This window comes from Panthera leo, chromosome A2 (genome assembly GCF_018350215.1).
Source record: "Panthera leo isolate Ple1 chromosome A2, P.leo_Ple1_pat1.1, whole genome shotgun sequence".
NCBI classification, from domain to species: domain Eukaryota; kingdom Metazoa; phylum Chordata; class Mammalia; order Carnivora; family Felidae; genus Panthera; species Panthera leo.
This window is the reverse complement of record NC_056680.1, coordinates 125,810,134-125,837,332: the sequence shown is the minus strand read 5'-3', so window position 1 is coordinate 125,837,332 and position 27,199 is coordinate 125,810,134. Positions and strand designations below refer to the sequence as shown.

The 27,199-nt window shown below is 42.6% G+C and overlaps 1 protein-coding gene across 5 annotated transcripts in view; it reads left to right on the top strand.

Moving 5' to 3' along the window:
- ELMO1 (engulfment and cell motility 1) overlaps window positions 1-26,690 on the top strand; it is a 530,544-nt gene extending 503,854 nt beyond the window's left edge. For all 5 annotated transcript variants that reach the window (XM_042922198.1, XM_042922210.1, XM_042922218.1 and 2 more), the window contains 4 exons: window positions 1,605-1,712; window positions 9,426-9,508; window positions 20,005-20,082; window positions 25,428-26,690. In XM_042922198.1, the coding sequence (XP_042778132.1) occupies window positions 1,605-1,712; window positions 9,426-9,508; window positions 20,005-20,082; window positions 25,428-25,628 (470 nt within the window). In that variant the 3' untranslated portion in view covers window positions 25,629-26,690. The remainder of the gene's footprint in view (window positions 1-1,604; window positions 1,713-9,425; window positions 9,509-20,004; window positions 20,083-25,427) is intronic.
- Window positions 26,691-27,199: the final 509 nt, after the last annotated feature.

Genomic DNA, 27,199 nt, shown 5'->3' with positions numbered 1-27,199 from the left:
CATTTTGACCAAGTCCCCTTGGGTCCTCATTTATCAATTTAACCAACACCAACTGTGCAACCCCCATGTGCCAGGCACTGTGCCAAGGGATTGGGACAGTGCAATTATGAAGACAGTGGCTGTCATTAGAGAGCTCTGGCTTCACACTGTCCAGGCTCATGAGTATCCTGAGTCCTCTTCCTCCATCAGTCATTGTTAGCAGTACACCTGCGAGGGCAAGTTGCCTAGGGTTTATGGTAAAGAAGGGGAAATACTAAGATGCTTAACATGGGGGCACTAATAATCAAAGAAGACACTGGGGCATCCAAGAGGATGAGGAGAGTTCCTTCAGCAGTAGTAATCACAGAGGGCTTCCTGGAGGAGGAGGCATCTAAGCACAGCCTTGCTCGAGAGCTTCACAAAGATTGCTGTCACAATTTAAATTTCTTATCTATAAAAAGTGTTTTTGCCTCCCCCCTACCTCTCAGGCTTATTCATTTTTATTACCTTGGAACACAGAGGAGGTTAAGTTGAGGGAGTTATTTGTAAGTATGGTCCTAAGACCCTGGTCATGTCTAGTTCTTTATTTTTGTCTTAATTTTTTTTTTTTTTTTTGAGTTTCAGGTGTACAATATAGTGATTCAGTACTTCGTATATTACAAAATGGTCACCACAATAAGTGTAGTTACATGTGTCACCATACTCAGTTGTTACAATACTACTGATTGTTTTCCCTGTGCCATACATTACATCCCCATTCTTATTCATTTATAAAGGGAAGACTGCACCTCTTAATCCCCTTCTAGTCATGTCTATTCAGAGGACTACACTCTAGGAATTAGAGAGGAGATGATTGTGAATATCCTCATTCTTTGGATAAATCCCTGAATCATTTAGGTTGTTTCCTCATAAACTCCACCCCTTATGTGTATCACTGGCATCCTAAAAATCCATTTGTTGATTAATTTGCATGTATTAGCCCCAGGGGTGGGGGTTCGGTATAGCAACTAAGATGTGGCACAAGTAAATTACCTCAACAGTTTTAAAATCTCGGAGAGGAAAATGGAAGCAGAGGAGTTCCAAGAAAGCTGCTTTTTCTACATTTCCCTCCCCACTTTTGCCAGACCTAAGAGGATAGGGAAGGATGCCCATAGTCATTATAAATACTGATGAAATGACGCTCTGGAAGCCACCACCGCAGAACACCTGCTGCCATTATGCCTGAAGGATTTAATAACCTCCCCAGTGGTTACCCAATGTATTTTAGTCAGAACGGTGCTAACTAAATATCAAGATCAAGAGGCCTATTGCCCAGGGCTCTAGAATTCCTTCCTTCCTGAAGACTTAAAATTTAGTGTTTATTTATTTTTGAGAGAGACAGAGACAGAGACAGAGCACGAGTGGGGGATGGGCAGAGAGAGAGAAAGACACAGAATCCAAAGCAGCCTCCAGGCTCCGAGCTGTCAGCAGAGTCCGACGCGGGGCTTGAACTCACTGACCGCAAGATCGTGACCTGAGCCGAAGTCAGACACTTAACCGACTAAGCCACCCAGGCGCCCGGGATGTCGATACTTTTAGAAATCAGAATCACTTACCTTATAAATTTGTGTGTTTTTTTCCTTCAGACAAGTTTTGGTACTGTCGACTTTCACCCAACCACAAGGTTCTGCATTATGGAGACTTGGAAGAAAGTCCTCAGGGAGAAGTGCCCCACGATTCCTTGCAGGACAAATGTAAGTGGCTCTCCTGTGTAGGAGGACTGAGTTTGGGTTGTTTGTTTCTCTTCCTGGTCACAAAATAGCACACAGGAAAACTACCAGCCCAAATAAATCCACTGGACGTGTCTCATCTTGTTGTAGGTCCTGGCCTGAGCATTCTCATCACGCACGAGACCCCGATGGACTGGGGCTTCGGGACAGAAAAGGGGAGGGCACAGAAGGAATGCTCACATATCTTTCCTGAAAAATGTAAAGCTGGGTTTCAGATGTCCACTTTCACACTACTTCTCCAGTTGCTGTTTTAAGGAGCAAAGACAATAGAAACCTGACTCTGTCGCTTGCCTTTTTCTGTTGACCCAGAATAATTTTCCATGAATCATGTACTTGGTCCCTACCACATGTACTCATTATAGTTTAGTGTATCCCATGACCGGAATGCAGAGCTAATGGTAGACCCCAGGATGACTAACCTGCTTCAGAGAAGTAACTCAGACATTTAGAACATTTATTTGTATTTTTTAATGTTCATTTATTTTGAGAGAGAAAGAGGACACACCTGTGTGTGAGACAGGGAGGGGCAGAGAGAAAGAGAGGGAGAGAGAGAATCCCAGGCAGGCTCCACACTGTCAGCAGGGCTCAAACCCATGAACAATGAGATCATGACCTGAGCCAAAACCAAGAGTTGGTAGCTCAATCGACTGAGCCACCCAGGGGCCCCTGACACTTAGAACATTTATGATCAGTTACGTTCTATCATCAGCTAAAATACATATCCCTGAAACACATATTATTTGTATTTATTTGCTGTTTCTGTACAATTCTATTTTAATGTGTATGTTTTTGAAGAGCCAGTAATTTGCCAGATTATTTTAGCCCAACACCAAACCAGGGTCCAGGTTCTTAGACAGTATTAAGTGTGCGAATTAAACCAAGTATTATATAAACATTAAAATACATAAGGGTGATACATTCGTTTGGAAGAAAAATGAGATAAAATGAACATAACCTCAGAGGACATCCCAGTTAGAGAAATCAGAGTGGGAAAGAGTGAGAAAACAAATAAAGAACACTATTAAGTAGCCTTCAAAAGTTACACTGACCCTGCATAAGTCATCTCAGCAGGATGTCACAGACTGAATCCTTAGCCCCAAGCCCCAATGTCTTTCCTCTCATCACCCCAGGGCCTAAGGAAGTCAGCTCTGTACTACCTTCCTTGCAGCCCATGGCCACCAAAGGCAATAAGTAACCACAAGTGAGAAATTCCTGACACATTCAGAATCTGCGCTGACACATCAGGTGGACAACCTAGAACATTCTCTCTTCCTCCAGCTTAGAAATGGAACAGTCTAGTTTTGTAGAGTCACTTAGCTCAGAAAGCAAGCTTGTTTGCTTTCGTAGGAGCACTGCTTCCCTGACCCACATTATTGGCCTTGCTAGTGGAAGGTGGAAGAAATCTGAAGCCCACAGCTACAGCGTCTGGGACAGTGTCTCTGCATTGGCAGCGTTCCAGGCCTCTGCCTATAATGAGGACCCTCCCTTCAAGTCTCAGAAAGCCTCCCCCATTCCACCATGGACAAGCCAGGCCAGTGGTTCTCAGAGTATGGTCCTTGACCCGTGAGCAGCATCTCCTGAAAATTTACTAGAAATACAGATTCTCCAGCCTCTTTTCCAGTCCTACTGAATCAGAAACTCTGAGGACAGGGATCGGCAACCTCTGTCTAAAACAGACTCTCCAGGCAGTTCTGATGTACACTCAGAATGAGAACTGCTGAGCTAGATACTACCTGATAATCTTCGTGATGATTTCCCAAATTTGGCTTTACCAGTAAGTAAATATTGTAAAAGAACAAAAAAAAAAAGTGATTTGACAGTGGGTTGCCAACTTTTCATTTTGGTAAAAAATGTCTAGTAAGAAATAAGATCTAACTAAAATTTAATATCACATTCCTTTCATTAAAAAAAGAAGGGGGAGGGGCTCTTAATCATGAAAAACAATAAGAAAGAGCTGAAAGACCTAATCTTGGAATATAGGACAGTTACTTCTACTAAATTAAATTAGCTTTATTAAAAACTCACAGCTTGGTCTTCATTTTCCTCTCTTTGCTGTTCACTGGTGAAAACTTACTGGCAAAACTTTGCTCGTGAACTTGGAACTGTCCAGGGGCCAGCAATTTGGAATCACTGCTACAGTGGGAAAATGAAGAGTTAATGGTGACTATTGCTCAAAGCAAGCAGAAGTTTTTTGGGTTTTTTTTTTATGTTTATGTATTTATTTTTGAGAGGGAGAAAGAGTGAGAAAGAGAGAGAGAGAAAGCTACGGAGGGACAGAGAGAGAAAGGGAGACAGAGAATCCCAGGTAAGCTCCACACTGTCAGCACAGAGCCCAGCATGGGGCTCAAACTCACCAAACTGTGAGATCCTGACCTGAGCTGAAATCAAGAGTTGGGATGCTTAACCAACTGAGCCACCCCAGCATCCTGCAACCAGTTCTACACATAGTCTGCCACAGTCTCATTCTTCACCTGACCACGAAATAGGGAAAGTGGTCTGGGGAAAACACACACACACACACACACACACACACACACACACACACACACTCAAACACATTTGCACACAGCATAATTCTTTTTTTTTTCCCGCATGGACCAGTGAATCAGCTTTCCCACTCACTGGACATATTATTTATTCCCGTAGTTATAGGGATATAATCCACTTCTCAACCCACATATAGGCATTTGATTGGCATTGTTTACAGGTGTTATATGCAGCACCCCTATTCTAGCTGTTTCTGTTGCTTAGGAAACTGGTAGCCCAGCTCCTAGAGAAGGTCAAGGGGTGGACAGCTCCTGAACGTTGTAGGGGCAGTTCCTGGGCTTGGCCACAAGCTGATGCCCCTACCCCCAGCTCTACCAAGGCCTGCACCCCCAGGAGCCCAGGGTAAAAGTAACCGGATATAAACCAGGAGTGCCAATGCCAGAGAGAACCAGCTTGCCAGGGTGTTCACAGAGGAGCAAGGTTAGAGCTGCAGATCTCTAAACGGCTTTTGGTAGTGGCCGCAGAGTGATACTGGTCCTGGGAAAGGGTTACAATCGTCTGTTCTGACAATGGCTCCAAAACTCTAGTCTTACCTTACCTTACCTCACCTCTGCAGCCTTTGAAATCCAGTACTTCGGAGTTCAAAAGAGTTTCTCCATTAACAGTCTATCCATTGAAAAATAAACCAGGAATGCATACTTGTACAGGTGTATGCATGCAGGGGTGTGTGTGTGTGTGTGTGTGTTCTTGAGATTATATCTGTAGGCACATGTGAGCCAAGTAGGGGGTGTATTCACGTAAATAAGTAAAATGAACCTGGTATGTGCTCGAGATGAGAAGCCCCATCTTGGGAAACTAAAGTCTGCTGCTTCAGGCCTGGCACCTGGTTTGCCTTTAATTCCAATTCCATGGGCATTCTGCCCATCATCTTAGAGCCCTTAAAAGTCATAAACCTCATTCCACTAGAAAAATGAAATGTTCCTTTAATTAATTTCAAGTGCCTTGCTCTTGTCATGTACGATTGCCCTCTCTTGAGACCAAGGGGGAAATTGTCTTCCGCCCCTTGAGTTAATCAGTGCTGAATATTGAGATATTGATGAACCAAATAGTGTAATTGAATCTTCTTGATATAGAGAGTGCGAGTAAAGATTGAGGGCCTCTCCTTGGCTGTCTTCATCCCTGAAGGTTTAGGAAGTCTCTTCTCATATTACTTTTGTTTGGCAGGAGATATGGCCCTACATCTCTCCCGCTAAGTTTACAGGCTTGCATCACCCTCACTAGACACTAGACTCCATTGCTTTCCAGCTGTGCCCCAGGCCCCTCAGTGCCTCCCTTTGAAAGAATCTAGGCCAGAGCTTCTCACCCCCACATCCAAGGGGCCAGAGAGAAGGCCCACTCCCTTGCACAAGGCGATTAAGCCTATTACAGAGGGTGGGAGGGGCAGCTGAGACAGCAAAACAGAGTGGGCAATTTGGGTCACTGAAGCACAGTGAATACTTCAGGTCCCTTGATCTATAGAGACAATTTAACTTTGATTATTGGTAATGAGAATAATCACGGACAACATTTATTGAGTGCTTACTATATGCCAGGCACTATGCTAAGAGCTCTACATAAATTACCCTCTCACCAACCTGGAGAGGTAGACATCATTGCCCTTGTTTTACAGTTAAGGAAACAGAGGTACAGAAAACGTGGCCGGGAAACAGAACAGAGGTCTGATTGCAGCCATCCAATTCCATGGCCCAGGCTTTTCCCCACTACCTGTGCTGCCTCGATTAGAAGCCAACAATGATCCTGGCTCCTGCAATAGGACTTAATTCTTGGAACAACCATATGAGTAGCTGATGCCATAGTTTCCACATTGCAGATGAGGAAGGTTAGGCTCCAAGAACTTAAGCCCAAAGTGGTACAACCAGTAGGTGGATCTAGAATTCAAAGCCAGTCTGATACCAAGGGTACAGCCCTTCCCACCACTCTGTGCTGCCAGGCTAGAGATCAGATTCTTCATTGAACTGAACAGGGAAAGGATCAGCCTGTCCCTCCTCTGAGCGTCACCACTCACCAGAGCGTCTGTGGAGCCATGTCTGCAGCAAGGGCTCATGGCTTACTAGCTACTTCCTGGGGTGGTTTCTGCCTCAATGTGGCTCTCAGTGGTGAAAGCTAAAACTATGTTGGTGGCCATGTGTGCCTTTTCAATTGTATTTTTGTTTTGAATCACAGTTACAGATCCTTCCACAGATATCAGCAGTTCAAGAGTTTCCTAGAGAGTCTGAAGTGATAACCACATCTGGGGCTCTGTTCAGCATGATTTGAGGATTCTGACAGCTTCCAAACGTAGGGAGTAGTCATGACCAAGCAAGGGAGGGTAGGGTAGAAGAAAAAACAGTCCTAACTCTGTCCTCCACTAACTATGTGACATTGTATAATTTATTTCCTCTCTTGAGGCCTCAGTCTTCCCATTTGTAAAATGGTCATATTGAATGAGATGATCTCAGTCCAGCTCAAACTGAGAAAAAAGGGCAGAAAGAAATGAGGCCATACCTCCAAAGATTTAGAGTGGACTGTTGGGTGCCAGGAGGGACCCTTTTGATTCCCATATCTCTGGGCACCCTTTCTTTATGCTGCTCCCACATAAAAATGCCTAATGGAAACACTAGCCTGACTTTGAAGTAATCAGGCGCCCGCTCCTGCCTCCTCAGAGTGTAGATTCAAGAGACGTGAGTCTGATTCTGCTCATGGGAATAGAAAGGACGGCATTCTAGCCTTCTGATGCCTAATCTTCCAATGCATCTAGAGACAAACTATGCAAAGAGCAACCTTTAAAAGCCATGCTGTATTTTTAGAATTTTGTGTTTCCTCTTAGCCATAATCCTGTGAGTAATATAGCAGCTTGTCTCCTTGACAGGGGACAATGCATATAAAAAACAGAATATGTACTGCCACAAGCACAGTAGAAAAGTGCCTTTTCTTCCCCGAAGCCTCCTCATTAGAGATTCTGAAGACTACTCCCACTGTAGACCTTTGTGTTACTCTTGTCCCGTTCCATATGATGGCTTTTCAAAGCCAAAGGGTAACTTAGTATTTATAGATTGTAGAAACTCTTTCTAGTTCGTTGACCATGTTATATATGATACAACAAAAGACTCTCTGCACAGTAACTGTGACTCAAACCCCATCTGAAGCTTGAGAAGGCTTTTGACTTAGGATGTTAACTCTTTCACAAATTCACTTCAGTGGCGGGTTTTCAACTGAAAAGTAAACACGGAGTCGACCCAACTTCCCAGAGGGCCCAAATGTCCACTCCTGGGGTAGTGATTAGGCAACCCAATTGACCACTGAGGGGAACAGGGCTGATCACTGGTTATAAAAAATGGATCTCAGAAGAACTGAAGTCAGTGGTTGTGGTCAAAAGTAGGTCCGGGAATTATGGAGACTGTCTTTAGGAAGCTGCCAATTCAAAGGGGCCAAAGAGAGACAGGAAAGACATCCCAGGTAAAGGATTCTGCCAGTGAAGATAGGCTGCATTGCTGACTTATGCTGCGGGAACAAGTGACCCCCCCCAGATCACAGTGGCTTATGACGCTAAGAGTATATTCTCATTCATGTTACGTGACTGACATGGGGTGTGAAAGTGCTGCCCCACATAGTCACTCAGGGACACAGGCCAGTGACTGCTCTGCCCTCCCACAGCGTGCCGTCTGGATGGAATATATGGCTTGTTCAGTTTCTGAAGAGATTCTGGTGGACAGTGACTTTTTACTGCCTCTGTCTAGAAGAGACTGGCATGCCGTTGCCTCTCACATTTCACTGGCCAGACATAATCATGTGGCCCCACCTAACTGCAAAGGTTGCTGGGAAGTGTAATCTTCCATATATATGTCCAGAAAGGGAGGAAAGCCGGATACACAGCACAAGTAATTTCTGCTGAAGGGATCTAGAATCAGGACTGCGGGATGAAGGAGCAGACATGGTGGGACAGATAGCAGGGAGTATATGCAGAGATTCCTGGAAGAGTTGATCAAAACCCCACTTTTCTCTGGGGCTAAAGAAAGCTCTCGGGGATATCGACAGATTTGAACAAAGTCTTAGGAATTTTAGGGTACCTGAAAAATGTTAGCTTTTTAAAAGGCCTTCCTGTTGTATCATTTTGATATTCTATATATTTCATAATTTCGTCTTCGTCTAAATCTCTCCCCCACAACCCAATTCCCCAATAAAAGCAGGGGAATTTTAATTATGAAATCTCTCATCATCTTCTCCATTAAGGGAGTCTAAGGCATTGGTTACTTGAAGTTTCTGCAGATCCTAAGTGGGCCTCTAGATTCACAGTCCCTTGTGGGACTACAAGATTAGGGATTGGAGAGGGAGAGGTGACTTCACAGTTTTTTAAGCTATGGTTCCAAACCATCCTACTGCCTTCCCTCTCTCAGGTGATCTTGACAAAAGTTTGAAATGCACAAACCTGTCTTTTATCTTCCTCCGAGTCCTGAGTAAGACATGAGACAACATCATTTTATCTAACTGCATTATTCTCCAAGATAAATACCGGCTACCATCTCCCTATCAGAAAGGAATGTTCCCTTTATTTAATTGAGTTTACTTTCATTGTCTGTAAAACAGAGATTAAAAAAATCTGTCTCCCAGAGTTGTGAGAATTAACAAGGTGGTAGAGAGTGAGGATTTGGAGAGTGACTCTTCAGATTCAGATCAATTTTTTGTGGTAAGGTTGCTTCTCCTCATTATCCAAAACTCAGAAGCTAATAGCTTCTCAGAAGCAAAGCACTCGGCATTGTTCCTAGCAAAAGGGGTCTTGCCTAATATCAGGATTAGCACCACTGGTATTATTATCATTATTATTACTACTGATTCTAGTACCATCACTTTTACATGACTATGATAGCTTTTCTTAGGTATTTGTTTCACAAATGGGTATTTGTTTCACAAATTCTGGTCGTGAACATAGACTTTTCTCCCCAGGGATGCTTTTTAGCAGACTATTTTCCTTTCTGTCCCTGGGACCCTGCCTGACTCCTCTTTCTCTTTTTGCCTCTTTTTTTATTTCCTCTTTCTGCGTAGTTTCTCAGAATGACAACTGTGCCCGCCGACTCAGTGCTCACTCCTGACTCTTTATTGACATCTCAGCTTTCACATGGTGTAGTTACTTTCATTTTCTCTTATGAATTGCAGTGCCGGTGGCAGATATCAAAGCGGTGGTGACGGGGAAGGACTGCCCTCATATGAAAGAGAAAGGTGCCCTTAAACAAAACAAGGTATGATTCCGAAATTATTGCAAATAGTTCTATCCACACCGTGCAGTCAGCAACTGTGGTGGGCCCAGCCCTGCTTTAGTAGCAATGCGTGTGTGCGTGTGTGTGCGTGTGTGTGTGCGCGTGCGTGTGCTATTGCACATCACTTATTCCGCCCTCCTTTGTCCTTTCCTAATGCTTTTACATCTCTCAGCCTTATGATTTCACTGATCACTTTCTTTTTTTCTTCATGTTCTTTTTTTTTTATTTGAATCCAAGTTAGTTCACATATGGTGTAATAATGATTTCAGGAATAGAATTTAGTGATTCATCACTTATGTATAACACCCAGTGCTCATCCCAACAAGTACCCTCCTTATTGCCCATCACCCATTTGGTTCACCCCCCCACCCAACACCCCTCCAGCCACCCTCAGTTTGTGCTCTGTATTTAAGAGTCTTATGATTTGCCTTCCTCTCTGTTTTTATATTATTTTTTTCTGCCCTTTCCCTATGTTCATCTATTTTGTTTCTTAAATTTCACATATGAGTAAAATCATTTGATATTTGTCTTTCTCTGACTGACTTCACTTAGTATGCTACACTCTAGTTAGCATAATACACATCCATGTTACAAATGGCAAGGTTTTATTCTTTTTCATCGCCAAGTAATATTCCTGTGTGTGTGTGTGTGTGTGTGTGTGTGTGTGTACCACATTTTCTTTATCTATTCATTAGTTGATGGGCATTTGGGCTCTTTCCATAATTTGGCTATTGTTGATAGTGCTGCTATAAACGTTGGGGTGCATATGCCCCTTCGAATCAGCACTCATGTATCCTTTAAATAATTTCTGACTAGGGCGCCTGGGTGGCACAGTCGGTTGAGCATCCGACTTCGGCTCAGGTCGTGATCTCACAGCTCGTGAGTTTAAGCCCTGCGTCAGGCTCTATGCTGAAAGCTCAGAGCCTGCAGCCTGCTTCAGATTCTGTGCCTCCCTCTCTCTCTGCCCCAACCCACTCGCATTCTGTCTGTATCTCTCTCAAAAAAAATAAGCATCAAAAAAAAATTTTTTTAATAAATAAATAAATACTTAGTAGTGCAATTGCTGGGTTGTAGGGTAGTTCTATTTTTAATTTTTCAAAGAACCTCATCACTTCGATTCCCCACCACCTCTTCCATTTTCTCACTTCCTGTCCCCTTCCAACTGCAGGAATTGTCCCTTATTGTTGTCACCCAGCCCTCTCTCAAGCCTTCTCCACTCATCCCCATCCATTCTCAGGGCCTCTCCTAACTTCTCCTTTATGTTCATGTTCTCCCTTCCCTGACTTCCTCCCCAACCTCTTTCATTTTCTTCTGCTGTCCTTACCTTCTTAGTATCTTCTCTGGAGTCTCTATGAAGCCTGGGAAAGGCAGAGACCAGATGATTCAAAATGTTTTAGAAAACTTAAGGGCCTGATAGCCTTCACCATCATGGAAAGTACTGTGAAATAACTGAAACCCATCTTAAAGGAGAAAACTTCCCCAAAGGTGAATACTGCTTAAATCTCCTTCATGTCACAATATTTTTCACCCTCCCCTCCTAGTTTACCAACCAACTGATCATCCTAACAGACCATGTTCCATACTAGAGGGCATGGGGAGGAGGCATTATCTGAAAAGATGGAAGAATTTCCTTTGCCCTCAGTTTGGAAGTATTTGCCCTTGGAAGGGCCATCAGGGAGCCAATTATTTGTTTCTCCCTCTCAGCATCTTGTAATACATAGTACCCATCCATGAACAAAATTATTCAGATTGATCTGGGTGCTCCAGCCACCTTGGCACCAAAAATACCACCCAGATTGATAGGTTTCTCCTTCATCGTCCATGTCTGTATCTAAGAGGAATGTAAAGCTTATACACATCTCCTTCTCAATCAGCGTTAAAGCGAACAATCTCTGCTTTGTAATTTCAAATGTTGTAAGACAAAGGGGAATCCAGGTCTGCATAGGATGACCCTGTCTATGGTTAAGGAAAAACAAAAGTGCTGTGAAAGTACTATATAGGAAGATAAAGGGGAGCAGATACAACTAAGAAGGCCGATGGCAAGATCATTGTTTTTTAAGTTACATAAGTATTACTCACCTCAACTCTATGTGAATTCCTTCTTTGTCAAGCCTGTCACAACACCATCACGCAATTCACTTGACTGACAAGCGTAATGACACGAGGGCATATGCCTAAGAGTCTGTGGGTCATCCGTTACACTGCATTTCTCTCTTCTTCATGATATTGGGAAACAGGGGTTGTACTTCTCATCAGATTTCAGAGGAGCATCCTTAACTTTACCAGCAAACTAACTATACCAGCCTTCACGGTCTGCCTCCTTTACCCACTGAGATGCAGAACACAGTCTCAGGGAGCACTGGCTCCACTTGGTCCCATGGTTATATAACACTTGCAGCTGAGCAGGAAACAATGAGGGGAAATTGACAGCAACAAGAGTTTATAACCCAGAGAAGACCAGGAGGGGTGTAGTTGCTGGCAAAACAGATTGCCAGGACTCATGGACTCTGAGTAGGGATAGAGAGAATTCTGTAAAATATGTGTGGAGAGATTGGTTTCAGTCCCAACATATAAAGTGCTTGGGAATTTTCACCCCTATCCTTATAGTAAGAAGAAATCGAATAAAGTGAAAATCCACAATTTTCTTGGACCTACCAGAGAACTGAGGTTGCAGGGCAAACCACCCCCCACCCCCAGAATCTGGAGAGTCCGGTGTATCCAAAGAATCACAGCCAGATGTGCTCACCAGGAGCAAAATGCATCAGTGCTATAAATTGTAGGATCAGTTAAGTGACAATTCTGATTAATTGCTTTAGGCTGAGTGAGGGCTAGTGTGAGAGGGAGGAACTTGGGGTTTCAGTCTTCTGGGGGTCATACTTTCATGAGCTTTACCTCCAGGAACCCTAGAGATTCTTGCAGGGAAGAACTGAGAAGGACCACTCCTCATGTCTCTGGTAGGGGAAAGGGAAGAGTAATCGTAAAATATGCCAGAGCCTTCTTCATAACAAAGCCCTTTTTCCTATCTAGGTGAAGACAGTTTCTCCCATTTTACCCCATTTTAGCCTTTCTGCCTCAACTGTGGAGTTGGGGGTAGGGGAGAAACAGTCAACAGCAGTCAGAGCCTCAAGGAAATTGATAGGAAACTCTGCAGCCAAGAAAAAGGGGAGGGGTATGAGGGGAAAGGGAAGGCTATGCAACTTGAGAAGGTGACAACTGCAAAATATAGAGCCCCTAAAAGATGAGAACTTAAGTGGGAAATTATAGAAAACTGTCCCTCACCCATGTCCTACCACCACACTAATAAAACTCCAAGATAATAATGTTGGATCAGGGCTGAAAGATCTTCAAGGCATAAACTCTCTCTGAGGAGGAGTACTTAGGGAACCCCAAGTCAGTAGGGGAGACAAAAACAGGGACATTACAGGAATTTGAATGTGGCACTTATCTATAGCAGATGTTAAACATATCTCAATTCCTTGCCAGATCAACATAAATCATCACTCTAAAGGTCTATGTATCTTACTTCCTATTACCTGACACAACATGTCTAGATCTCAACCAAAAAATTATAGTAATGCCACACAAAAAAAAAACAAAACAGCCCGAAGAAACAAAGCAATCATCATCAGAACCAGACTCCATTATAACACAGATGCTGGAATTATCAGACAGAATTTTAAAATAACTAGGTTGGGGGAGCCTGGGTGGCTTAGTTGGTTAAGCATCTAACTTCAGCTCAGGTCATGATCTCATGGTTCGTGAGTTTGAGCTCCATGTCAGGCTGACAGCTCAGAGCCTGGAGCCTATTTCAGAGTGTGTCTCCCTCTCTCTCTGTCTCTCTCTCTCTCTCTGTCCCTCCCCCACACATGCTCTGTATCTCCCTCTCTCAAAATTAAATAAACATTAAAAAAATTAAAATGACTAGGTTATAAGTGCCATAGGCTCTAATGGAAAAAGTAGAAAACCTGAAAAAACTGATGGGTAATTTAAGCAAAGAGACGGAAACTCTAGAAATGAATCAAAAGGAAAGACTATCAGTAAAAACACTGTAACAGAAGTGAAGAATGCTTCTAATAGGTTTATCAATAGACTTGACATGACCAAGGAAACTATTAGTGGCTTAAAGATGAGTCAACAGAAACTTCTAACCTGAAACGTAAAGAGGAAAAAAATGAAAACATTAGAACCCCAAAGAACTGAGGGACAATTGCAAAAGGTATAACATATGTGTAATTAGAATACCAGAAGAAAAAGAATGGAGCAAAAGAAATATTGAAAGAATGGCTAATGCAATCCAAAATTATTGACAGACATAAAATCACAAATCCAGGAAGTTTAGAGGACACTAAGCAGGATAACTACTCAAAAACAAAAACAAAAACCACTTGGGCATGGAATATGCCAACTTCAGAAAACCAAAGACAAGGAACTGAAAGGAGAAATTCACAAATCCATGATTATATGGGGATTTCAACACCCCTCTGTCAGTAACTGATAGATGAAGCAGACAGAAAATCAGTAAAGATATTGATGACCAGAAGAGCACCATCAGTCAACTTGATCTAATTAACATTAGTAGAAAATCCATCTGACAACAGCAGACTACACATTCTTCTCTAGCTCACAAGAGACATTTCACCAAGATAGACCAGATTCTGGGCCATAAAATATATCCTAACAAATTTAAAAGAATAACAATCATACAGAGTATGTTCTCAGACCAGAGTAGAATTAAGCTAGAAATCAGTAACAGAAAGATAGCTGGAAAATCTCCCCAAATATTTGGAAGTTTAAGAACACACTTCTAAATAACCCATAGTTCAAAGAAATCTCAAGGGAAATTACAAAATAAACTAAATAGAAATAAAATATAACTTATCAAAATGTGTGGGATGGGGCAAAAGCAGTGCTTAGAGGGAAAATTATAACATTAAATGCATATATATTAGAAAAGAAGTAAGATTTAAAATCAATAAATTTTCTACCTTAGGAAACTGGAGAAAAGCAATATAAGCCTAAAGCAAACAGAAGAAAAGAAATAATTAATATTAGAGTAGAAATCAATGAAACTGAAAACAGTAGAGAAAATCAACAAAGGCAAAACTTGGTTTTTAGAAGAGATTAATAAAATTTATAAACTTCCAGCCTGACTAACCAAGAAAAAATGAGAAAAGACACAAGTTACCAATATCAAAACAGGTGTGGGGATGATGATCTCATTTGAGCGTATGATATGTGTGGGTGATGTGGCCTTCCTGTGTCAGACTCCTCTCCCCTTAGAGGAGATCAACAAAACAAACTGAGTAAATGGCGTTTTCCAATCTATTTTGGGTTTTGGTTTTTGGTTTTTTTGTCATGGAACTCATGGAAAATTGAATGGATGGATGGATGGATGGATGGATGGATGGATGAATGGATAGATGGATGGATAAATGGGGCCCAGTGCTATAAACACGTAGATAAATAGCCAGTAGAGGCTATTTCCTGGTATTCATTGGTCTAGATGTTCTGGTCACCACCAGCTCTTCCAGGCTACTTTGAGGGCTGAGACAGGCAGTATGTCTGCCAGCCTGGCTCTTTCATTGCATACACATGAAAATTGTTTGTCTTGCAACATCTATAGTGTTCATACACCCAGTTCATCAGGCAAAACATCAAAAGGCAAAGAGGAAACCGTGGGTTCTGAGAATTGCCTTCCTCAATCCCACACACCCACACCCCTTCTCCTAGTACTCCACAGGGCTGTTGCTCCCTACCTCTGGAACTTCTGGTAGAAAAGGGGAGACCTGCAGCTTAAAAGGAGACCTGACCAAAATGTGTCCACAAGAGATCTGTCAGTACATGGTAGAGGAAATAACTAAGGTGTGTTGCTGGCTCTTCAGACAGTTCTTCCAACTAGAGGGTAGGTTCTGACATTTCATGCCATGGGTCTTTTGGTTAGTTTAATCGCTGAGCAAGACAAACTGAGAATTAGGGTCCATAAGGGAGACACTTCATTAATAGCAATATATTGGTAACTGACAGGACTTCTCACTCATTCAACATCTGATATGTCAGGCACTGTCTAAGGTCCTGGGAATAGGAAAGGGAAAGGAACCAAACCTTTCCCTGAAGGCACAGGCACTTGTTCCTAGAGTCATTCACTCAGTCAGCATTGGATGCCAATCAAGATGAGCTCTGAGCGTAAATAGTGAACATAGTCCCCAGAAGGAAGATCTGACCAGATATCACTGATATGGATAGGACTATCCTTGACATAGCAGAAGCTTCCCTCTCACCATGTCCTAGAATCCAGCTTTTATTTTTCCAATGTGATTCATGAACCTGAAATAAGAAGCAGATTATACTAGAAGCTAATGTTCTAGCATCAGCTTGAAAACCCTGGTATTAACCCAAAAGCCCTTTACTGAGATTTACTTTATTCATCATTCATACTCATATGACATCGAGTATCTTCCTTGTACCATGCCAGTGCCAGGAGCTAGGAATTGAAAGATAAGCACAACCTGGCCCCTGGCCTTGGGTGTCTAGTAGGTATAAAATTTATGTGCCAACATGCAATTATAATCCAATATTGTCTATGCCCCAGAACCTTTAAATACAGGGAGAGTCTGGGAGACTTGAAAAAGGCTCCCGGAGGAAATGGTATCTGAGCTGAGTTTTGAAAAGGAATTGTTCAGGGGTAGAAGCAAGAGGAAGACTTTCTAGGAGGAGGAGAGAGTATGTGAAAAGGCACAGGGGCTTTCCAATATATGAAAGAATATCCTCTGATTGAGAGACATTGAATTTATAGTATAGGATTGATAGAGACAGAAGAAAATGGGTGGGAGAACTATTGGCTGATAATGCTAAGATAGATTGGGGCCAGAAAGTTACAGCTGCCTGAAGAAGGCAGTATCCTCTATTATTATGTACTACATGAATGAGTAATTTTTGCCTTCTAAAATAGAAACTCAAACTCATAGAGATATAGATGAGCAGCAGTGTGTTACAGCTATGAAATCTACTGCTATGCCTATGGCCAATTTTAGCACACACACACACGCCAAGTTGTACCCTATGTCTTTAATCAAAATGCTTTGCCCTCAAGACGACCTGGATACATGGTGGAGAACCAACACAGTTCAAGTGAATGCTGGGAAAGATCGCCAAATAAAGCATGTCACCCCAAAACAATAAAAGGAATGGCAGCCAACACTGGATACTGAAAATATGTTGTATCAAACTCTACTCTTGTGTTCAGTCCGTCCATCATTTGACCCCTGAAAAATGGCAATCCTTAAAACAAGGTGCCATCCATGCCCAGAATTTCTCTGAGCTCCCCTGACCTAGCATGCCTTATCACTGGTCTTAGGGCCCAGGAGTTGAGGATGGGGTCAGAGGCCCCAGGGCATGGGTTGGGGGGGAATCTTCAGTTTCTCCTGCCTCCCATATCCCCAGAATTCTCCCATCCCAGGACTTCCTTCACATGCTGAGAGATGTGAATTAATGGAATAGAAGATGAAAATAAGAAGCTCCTTAACATTGTTTTTCACTGAATTAAATCCACAGGGCATAAAAGACCTTAGGTTGTGAATAGCAAAGCCCCAGAGCATCAGATGTCTGAGTGCCATGGAGCATGATGAAACCCAAGAGGGGGACGTTCCCCAGACCCATGACCACGACTCTACCATCTCCTGGCACCTCTTTCCTCACAGACAGTTTGGACAGGTGGCAGCTTCTGGAGTGTTAGTCCGAGAGGTGGCATCGCTCCCAGCTCTGTAGCCTCTCTGCTTGAAGTGCTGAAGAGCTGACCTCCACCAACGACTCAATGACAACAAGCCAGAGACGTCAATAAAACTCATTACAGGCGATAGCAGCCTTTAATGCAGTCATGTGGTTCCGAGAATTAATTCCTCCCACCCCTCCTAGGCAGCTTTAGTGAAATGAAAGTGGGGATTGACATCGTCACGAATTTCCCATTTCCTGCCTGTGTTTATCAGGAATCTAGGTCATGACAGCTCAGTTCATTCACTCACGTCCTCACTGGTTTATGCCTTAGGAGGGCAGAGCCTGAAGTTTGCAGGCCCCCTCCTTTCTCTTCCTTCTCTGTGCCTCTGCAGAACAGATGGTGTCACAAGGACAACCACACTGACACTCTGGCCTCAAGTGACTTTAGCACCTAGTCAAGCGGCTGCTTCTGGGCCCTGGTGGTGTTCACACTGGCTGTCGTTTGCAAGGGGATGATTCACGTGACTGCCCTCAGCAGAGGACCGGTTGTCCAGCATCCACCCAGAAATCTGTTTGTGAATTTCACCTTTTTCCAGTGACCTCTGAAGCTCACCTAGGGCGGCTGCCAGGCTGCCATATACTGATTGGTTGTTCACAAGCAAAGCCTATCCTCCCCTTTCTATCCAATCGCTCAAGCATGAGTCAGAGGGTTTTCCTGAATGTTACTAAAATTTGTAAAAAATCATTTATATCAATGTTCCTAATCTAAGAACAATTTTTTCATGAATATATGAGATCAGAGCTTATATTTTATTGAAAAAAAAGTTTTAAGCTTTTTTGAAAGAGAAAATAATCCCAGCATCTTAACATGATTTTCATTTCACATAATTTGCCTCCAGTCTCTGTTCACAGGTAGACATTGTTCATTATTGTGATCAGCATGTAAATAACATTCATTTTTCTTGATTTTTGTCACATCAGATCAGTTCTTCATAATTATCATACTGAATGGCTGGCTGAATATACTTCTCTGCTCATTTGTGGTGTCTTAACTTGTTTACCCAAAGTGGGGAGGACATTTATTTGGTTCTCATATTATTATAGGTAATAATGTATACAGTTTTTGCTTGGTTTTGAGAATTTTAGGAATAATCCCAGGAATGAGATCCCCGGTTCTTGATAAGGATTGCCTGAATGGTTTTTTTAAAAAGATAACACCAATTTATGATATCACTAGTAGGGCTCATGACAAACTAAAAGACCCAAGGGAGATGCCAAACTTAGTGGAAAAAATATTTTTGTTTCGTTTGGTGAGCTCTTTTTTGTTTCATTTTAATATTATTGACCTTCACTGGGCAGACCTGAATGGGAGCCTGAGAGAGAAGAAAGGAAAATGGGGATGGGGTAGTTTTACAGAAGCTCCCATTCTTGACTTGGCATTCTTTCCTTCACTTGCTCCTACTTCAGGCAGGGTGAGGAGGCCGAAAGAGTGTGAGATACTGGTAGGTCTGGGCTCAGAACAAGAGCTGTTCCTTCTTCATGAGTCAGATACAGACAAACCTCACGAGAGCCCAAATAGCCGGATGGTTGACTTTGTCAGGAGAGGCATCCAGCTAATGCTAAGCCTTCAGAATTCACTTGACAAGAACTCTTTAACCCATTTGAAATTCTGAAATCTGGTGGTGTTGACCTCATCTAGACAGATGAGGTCCATCTTCTTTCTGGGGCATTCTCGCTGTGCATGAGTGGCCAAAGGCAAATCCTCTGATAGATGTTAGGCAGAGAGTGATGTGGAAAGATATGTCCTCCTGAGAAATTATGCAATATCTGTGTGTTATAACAATGTAGAGCACCAATGTGGATACACTTGGCCCTTCTCCAGATTAGGAGCTGGTAGGGTGTTGAGATGTGTCATGACTGTCATCTTGCAAAGATTGTATCCTGCTGACTGCTCAAACTAGTAGAATAATCATTGTGCCCAATACTGTACAGCACATAGAATTAAATTCTTAAGACATACATATATATTAGACATGACAGTGTCTCGGCCAAGGTCATACAGCTACAATGAAATGGCAGTGGTGTTTAGTCCTTGGCCCTTTGTTCTGACTCATAGCCTGCACTCAACAGGCACTCACCAATGAAGGAACCCGGGCATTCTGACACTGGGCCCTTGCTTCTCCTTTATACTCTGCAGCCTCTTTGGATAAAATTTAAGTTTCGTGTGGCCTTTGCTCTACAGTAGCTTAAGGAACAAAGGGCCTAAAGATAATGAGTTCACCCACAAGCCTCATGGGCTCCCATGTAGCTTTCATGTTTTAGGAAGCTCAGACCCACATGGACATCTGTGTATTTGGGGTAATCAACGATAGAGCAGCCCTTAATCTGCTGGTTAGGGAAGAGTTTACTATTTCTCAAGGCCTCCCTGGACCTGGAAAGGAGATGCTGAAGAAAGAAGAGTGGCATGGCTTTGGGGCTATATGGCTTTGGACAGTCATTTAACTTCTCCAAGCCCCTGCCATAAAAGAGAAATGATCACACTTGTGCAAGGATTATCTTGAGAATTAAACGAGATGGTTCATGCAGACTTCCCCTGAATAGAAGGAAAGTGTTGTGAACCTTGGGAAAAAAGGATGCTCCTTCCCCCCATCAGCCTCACTGACAAGCCCCTCTTGTGTGGGCTTATTCCACGTTCAGTCCGCAACCATTTGTAACTGTGGAACGAATGTACCCATTCTTAACGTGGTACTTTCTCTCATCCCTTGCAGGAGGTGCTTGAACTTGCTTTCTCGATCTTGTATGACTCAAACTGCCAGCTGAACTTCATAGCTCCTGACAAACACGAGGTAAGGGTCTCAGTGGGGTTAATTTGTGAGAGAGTGTCACATTTTCTCTAGAAGAGCAAGCAGGAGAGAAATATGGGAAATAAATTTCATTTTAAAAAAAAGCCTGCCTGAGAAAAATCATGAACAAAGGAACATCTTGTTGATTTGGAATAGAATGGAGACTTCTTTAAAAACTGCCCATTATAACCAATTCAACCTCTTACTAGCTCGACCAGTAGTTCATGGTAAAGAAAAAGAATGTATAAATGCTTCATACTCAGCAAGGACATAATTGTCGATTTGAAGAAGAATCAGCTCTGGTCAAGTGCTGGTTTTCACTGAGTATTTAATTTTTAGTCAGGATCTTCCCAAGATAAACGTGTCTCTCTTCTTTAAAACATTTGATGAAGTAGGTTTTCTACCATGTTTCTTTAAGTTATTTTAAGAGTTTTGGGCTGTCTCTGCTGTTGGAATTTTATTTTTGAGATGATTTTATTCCTTTTTGACATCTTGTTATATGTATAATTTGTTTCTCTTCTTGAAGCACGCTGTCAGCTATATTTAAAATATTTAGCATAGATCTAGGAAAATGTATTTGTAAGGTGAAATAGCAGCTATGGTTGATTTAACTTGTTCTCTTGTAAACCAGAGCCCAATATTATGTTTGAAACTCTTATTTTTAGATGATACCATTCAAATTTTTGTTTTACATGTGGTTGCATAAACAGCTTTTAGAAAGGAAGGGAACATTTTAATGGAACCTGACTTTTGTTTCCCATCTCCCCTAGGAGACTCTGCTCATTTAGAAGTTATTCAGTATCTAGTTTTCACTGGTTTAAAGCTTTTGCATAAAATTGTACATCCCAAAGAGAGAGGAAAGATTAGATGCAAATCCTGCATTTAGAATGGTGCTTAAATGTAATTCTGTGTTACTTGACATTTAGTTTGCAAAAGGGTATGACTTTGTCTTCATCTTTCTGAAAATAGATACTGTGTCCTACCATTTCTCTTTTTAAACAAAATTGTGGTTATTCACAGGCCACCATATTTAAGACATATACAGCTTATACATAGTAGTATAGAAAACTGCTTTAAAATGTAGAAATGTGGATGTTATTTAAATCTCTGCAAGGCTGTTTTCTCCAGCTTGCATTAATTCCAGATAAGGATAAATGTTCTGAGACTGCCAAATTTTATTTGTAACTGCCACATTTTATTGACATAGTGAGGAGAAAAATGCCATACACTTGTGAATACTTTTGCTGTCTTCAAATCTCTTTCATATGTATTACCTCATTTTATTTGCATCCTTGGTCAATAAAACAGAACATTCTATTACAGGTATCTTCATTTACCACATAAGGAGAGTGGCCTCCCAAAATCGAATACCTCAGCATTAGTAAAGATTGTAGTACTTACAACCAGTGTGGATTGCCCTGTGCCAGGCATCCTCTGTACTTCCCCTCACTTAATCTTCACATACCTCTGAAAGAAACAAACTGTGATTATGCCCTTTCGATAAAGGAGGGAAATGAGTCACAAAGAGGTTAAGAAAGTTGTCCAGAGTCAAACAAGTAGTACATAACAGAGCCGGAATTTAAACCACAGGACCCTTGCTCCAGAAACCCCGTCTCCCTGGCCCCTGCACTGTGTAGCCAGGAAGGCGGAGAGCAGGACCTGAACTCAGCTTCCTGCCACTGCCTGTCACCAAGTGTCAGCAGTTAATCAACTCGGGGCCAATCTGGTCTCCCCTGTACCTCCACCCACACCCAATTGGCCCCTCCAGAGTCCTATCAAAGTAAATCCAATTATAGTGTTTATTTGCAAATATTCCTGTGTGCATCTCTGAAAATAGCATCCATTTGGAAACCTAACTACAATACCACTATTACACCTGACTTTTTTAGACATTTTGATACTACCATCTGTAGTCGGTTTTCAGATTTCTCCACTTGCCTCGTGTGTGTATGTGTGTGTGTGAGTGTGTGTGTGTTTCTTTTATACTTTGTTCCGATCAGAATCCAAATAAGGTCCATGCACAGAAATTGATTAACTTGTTTCTTCAGTTTCTTTGAATCTGTAGGTTCCTCTCTTTCTCTCTATCTCCCTGTCTTATGAGCATCTGCTTTTGCTTTTTTTTTTTTTTCCTTTGCAATTTATTCATTGAAAAAAACAAGTCATCTGTCTGGTAACCTTGCTGAGAGTCTAGATTTTGCTTTATTATAAGTATGTGTATTAGTTTGCTGTGGTCACTGTTGCAAAAAATTACCACAAATTTAGTGGCTTAAAACAACATAAATGTGTTACCTTACAATTCTGGAGGTCAGAAGATGCACGTCTTTGGGGGCTAAAATCAAAGTATTGGCAGGCCTGAATTCCTTTATGGAGGGTCTAGGGGAAAATCTGCTTCCTTGCCCTTTCCACTTTGGGAGGCCACCAGCATTCCTTAGCCACGGCCTCCATTTGTCCACGGAGGTTGAGTCTCCACAGCACTTCATTCCAACCTCCTCCTTCTCTGTAGTCAGAACTCCCTCTCTCACTCACTCCTATTCTGTTTCCCTCTTCCATGTTTTAAGGACCCTTGTGATTACATTAGGCCCACCTGGACAATCTCAGATAACCTTTCTACTTGAAGATCAGCTGATTAGCAATTTTAATCCCCTTTGCTGTGTACCCCAACATCCTCACAGGCTCCAGGGATTAGGACATGGTTGCCCTTAAAAGGAGAGTTTATTCTGCCTACTGCAACCTGCACTGTTACTTCTCATGTTTATCTGTCTCCTGTGTTTCCTGTTCGGTGATAGTTAGAGGATTAATCTAATTCAGGCACAACTTTAAGCAACAGTGGTGTTGTATTTGGTTGTCTATCTTTCGGAGATGTTAGCAGCCATTGATGATTATTGCCTAGATCCTTGGACCCATTAGACATTGGAAAAGGTTAATATCTCAATTCTATCATTCCCTTCTCATTTATTAGCAGGAAACTGGCCCCATATTTGAGGTAATACAATTTATATATAATAGGCAGGATAAATACTTGATTCCTGTTATTAGTCTTCAAAATAATTCCTTATCTTCCAAATGAGAACAATGAAGTGTTTTGGCGTTTGAGCATCATTATAAAGTAATGGATGTAAACATATCAGTGTTTTAATAGGTTGCAGTTATTATCATTATCAATGTCCAAATTATCCTATCTAGAGAAAGTTGGAGCACCTTCTGGTTGACTTCTGTGTCCAATTGACATGACCCCAGATGTCTTTGACAACTTTTCAGTCATTTTGCTATGACAAAATATTCCAGGCTCCTCTTGCATGTTTTCTGCTTTCTCTCTTTGGAGTCTTGGTCCCTTTTTGGTAGAAAATGGTATTTAGCAACCAGAATCTGGGCATTAGGTGTGCTTACTATTACTTGGTCCATCATTATTTTTAGGTCTTTTTATGGGCAAAGCTAAGAGCTATGGTGTTTTTTAAAAGACAAAATACATTGTAAGTTCATCTTGATACTTCAAACTCAGATTCTGTACTACAGAGTTTTTATTTATTGGTTGATGTACTTTTTAATGAAATTTTCTGTGCCAGCTCCTTCTCAAAAGAAAGGCGCCACAGAAGTATTCCTGTGGGTTACATTAATCTGTACTAGGAAGCTAGCCAGGACTGGCATGGCTGTACAAAAAGCAGTAATCCCAGCACTTAGGGATTTACAATGAAACAGCGTTCGAGCTGGAAGGGGCCTTAGAGAGCATGGAGTTCAGTGGTACCAGTATCTGGAGGTATATCAGAATTCACTGGAAGTTTTTCTGAATAAAATTTACTTACCCAAGATATGCAAGTTCATGATCTCCAGGGTAGGACCTTAGAATCTATTTTTATCAAAGCTATTTATGTGGAAATGGATGTTAAGATGAGTTCAGAATCTATCTAAGGTATTACTGAGGACATTAATACTTCAGAGATCTCTTAGCGCTCAACTGGTATTTAGATGGGTTAAATGCTTTGGCAGAGCTCACATAGCCAAGGCAAAGTTCTACAGTTCAGGGCTGCACTACTAAGACATACAACCTCATAATACAGCCACGGTGCTTCTCCTCAGCTGAGAAAGTGGTGCCATCGGTGGGCACCATGGTGAGACTTCCATATCACTGTGACTTAAGGTTTGTAAAGTCCTTGCAGTCTTGTAGTACCTTTTATGTTGAGATATGTTATATTCCTCACCACAGCCCAGGTAACCACACTGCAAAGGACAAGCTAAGTATGGTCTGGAATTGTCACTTGACTGAGTGAGGGCAGGACAAAGGGGAATCTAGAGCATGTTCTAGAAGGAAGACTAGTCTGACAGTAGGAGCAGAGCAATTGGTATCACAGAGATCCTCCGTAGGACTAGAATATCCTAAAAGGTGAGAAGAACACAGCATCCAGAATGCAGGCGGTTTTCTCAGATTCTGGCAGCAGAAGCTAGTCCTTCCACCAGGTATCATGGCTCTAATACCATGTCCCCAACTTACAGCCCCTGGGAGGGAAGCTGACAAGAACAAAGCAGGTCCTCAGATAAACAAGGTACAGTTTCTTCCCTCAAGGAGTTCACAGTCAACTGGAGAAACAAAGAGCATGGTTCCTTTTAATGAGAAAGGAAGAATAAAATTCTTAGTTCGGTGCTCTGGAGGGCCTTCCCAGAAAAGCCATGTCCCCAGGAACCAGGCTTCAGAGATATGGAGGAGAAAAGCTCTGGAAACTGACGACTCAGGCAGAAGAGACAGACAGCCAACCCACCTCCCATGAAAATCACCCAATAATTTTAGCCATTTTGTCCACCAGACATTGGGCAGCGCTTTTGCTGAGAAATGCAAAGGTGGGACTACCTTTGGCTCCAGGGCAGGTGTGGACTGTCATAGTGAGTGTTAGGAACCACGTAGGAGAGGCAGAGATTAGCCACTAGACTAGGAACCATGCTTGTAGTCAGGAAAGAAGCAAGCTCAATGTAATGCCGAGCGCAGTAGTGTTGGAATATATTGTACCAAAAGCTTAAAATCAGACTCACTGGTGGGATGTTAGAGACGTCATGTTGCAAAGTCATGCAGATCCGAAATCCTCCTGCTATTATGTAAGAAGGCATTATTTGCATGGAAGCATACAGACACTAGAGTCAGATTGCCTGGGTTCGAATCCCACTACCTGCTACCAAGTTACTCAGCCTCTCAGGGCCTTGGTTCCCTTGACTGCAAAACAGAGATGATAACAGAAGTGTCAACTCTATGAAATGATGATCTAGGCAAAGCACCTTCTCCAGTTGAATAATCAGTGTTAACCATTGTTACCACACTTGTGATTGTCATCAGTAGTTACACTTGTCGCCTCCTTTTCCACCAGTACTGTATCTGGACAGATGGGCTGAATGCGCTGCTGGGGAAAGACATGATGAGTGAGCTGACCCGGAATGACTTGGACACCCTGCTCAGCATGGAAATCAAGCTCCGCCTCCTCGACCTGGAAAACATTCAGATCCCCGACGCACCTCCACCCATCCCCAAGGAGCCCAGCAACTATGACTTCGTCTATGACTGTAACTGAAGTGGCCGGGCCCAGAAGCACCCCCTCCATAACTGGAAAATCTAGCTAATGGGAGAGAAGAATGAAAACACACCCACGCCTTGGAACCCTCTCGCGGTCAAGAGAAGCTGTGGGTCAACACTTTCTTTGGCCTCGCCTCTAGCCCCAGCGTTCTTCTGCCCCTACCTGGCATCCTGCTCACTGCCCTGATTCTGTTTCTAGACTCCATTGCTTTAGGTCACTTCCCATGCTACAGTCTACTGGTGGGAGCAGAGCAAAACCCACCGCCAATAAGAGATCCAAAGGGCCCTTCCGTCCTATCCCCCAGCAGGCACATCCTCTCTCCCCGGAATGTGCAAGCCGGCAGCTCCAGACTGCCCCCAAACCTGCCCGCCAGACGGAAGGGAGTGCCCCAGTGCTTGCGTCTGGAAGAAACAGCCTAGCTTCTCGAGAAGACCAAACACCACCTCCTCGTTCCCTTTCTCTCTAGAGTCCGCTCACACCACCAGTTCCATGTGAATGGAAATCAGCTTCCAAATCCCTTCCCTCCTCCGTCCAGGCCTTTGCCTCGTGCTGTTCCTCTCTGGTCCCAAGAGCAGCAGCAGCAGCCTCGTCCTAGCTTTTGCCAGCACCGGGTCTCCCGGACACAGTCCCAGGTCCCATGCCCACTTCACATCTGCACTGTGACTGTGACCTACCTTCCTTCCTCGCCAGCTAGTCTTGGGTGTCCTCTCTCTGCCCCAGCCCACACCTGCCTTCTTCATGCCTCACACCTTTCTGGCCCCTTCGCTGAAAGCACAAATGGTGAAATCAGTTGTCGTCCCCATCTCTAATATACTAAACCTAATGCCTCTGTGGCAGGCGGCCCCTGTCTAAAGGTTTGGTGTTACCTTGTGCTGGGGGTTCTGCTGCAAACAGGCTCCACGGGATGGTCAAGCTGTCAGACATCCAAGTTTACATCACTGTAATTATTACAAGTATTGACAATTTGCAAGGGTTTGGGGTTGTTGTTTGTTTTTTTTTTTTTTTTTTGCTTTGTTTTTGTACAAAAGAGTCTAACATTTTTTTGCCAAACAGATATATATTTAATGAAAAGAAGAGATACATAAATGTGTGTACTTTCAAGGTTTTTTTTAATTATTATTTTAATCCTAAACATCTTCCTGAGAATAACATTCCCTTACACATGCTGTGGAATAAAATTAATTGTGATGAGTTGGGGAGCCTGTGTTTTGATTTGGTAACTTAGGTGCTTGCTACTCGGTCATAAGCTTCACTCGTGAGCTTGTCAGAAATGTGGCATCTTTGGCCCCACCCCAGCCCTCAGAATCAGGTGATTCACGTCCCCCACTGGCTGAGGGGACTTAACCACTGCTATGTCACCGTAGACTCTGAGCATCAATAAGGAATGTTATTTCTAAGAAGATCATCTCAACTGATAGAGAAAATCAGACCCACTATGTGAAAATATGGCTATTTATGTTACACTGTTGCCTCCTGACCAGGACTTTTCCTCTTTTATTTTTTTCTTCCTTACCATTGTATAATGTATAGAACTGGCCAAATTCAACACATCATACTTTGAGGGAGCA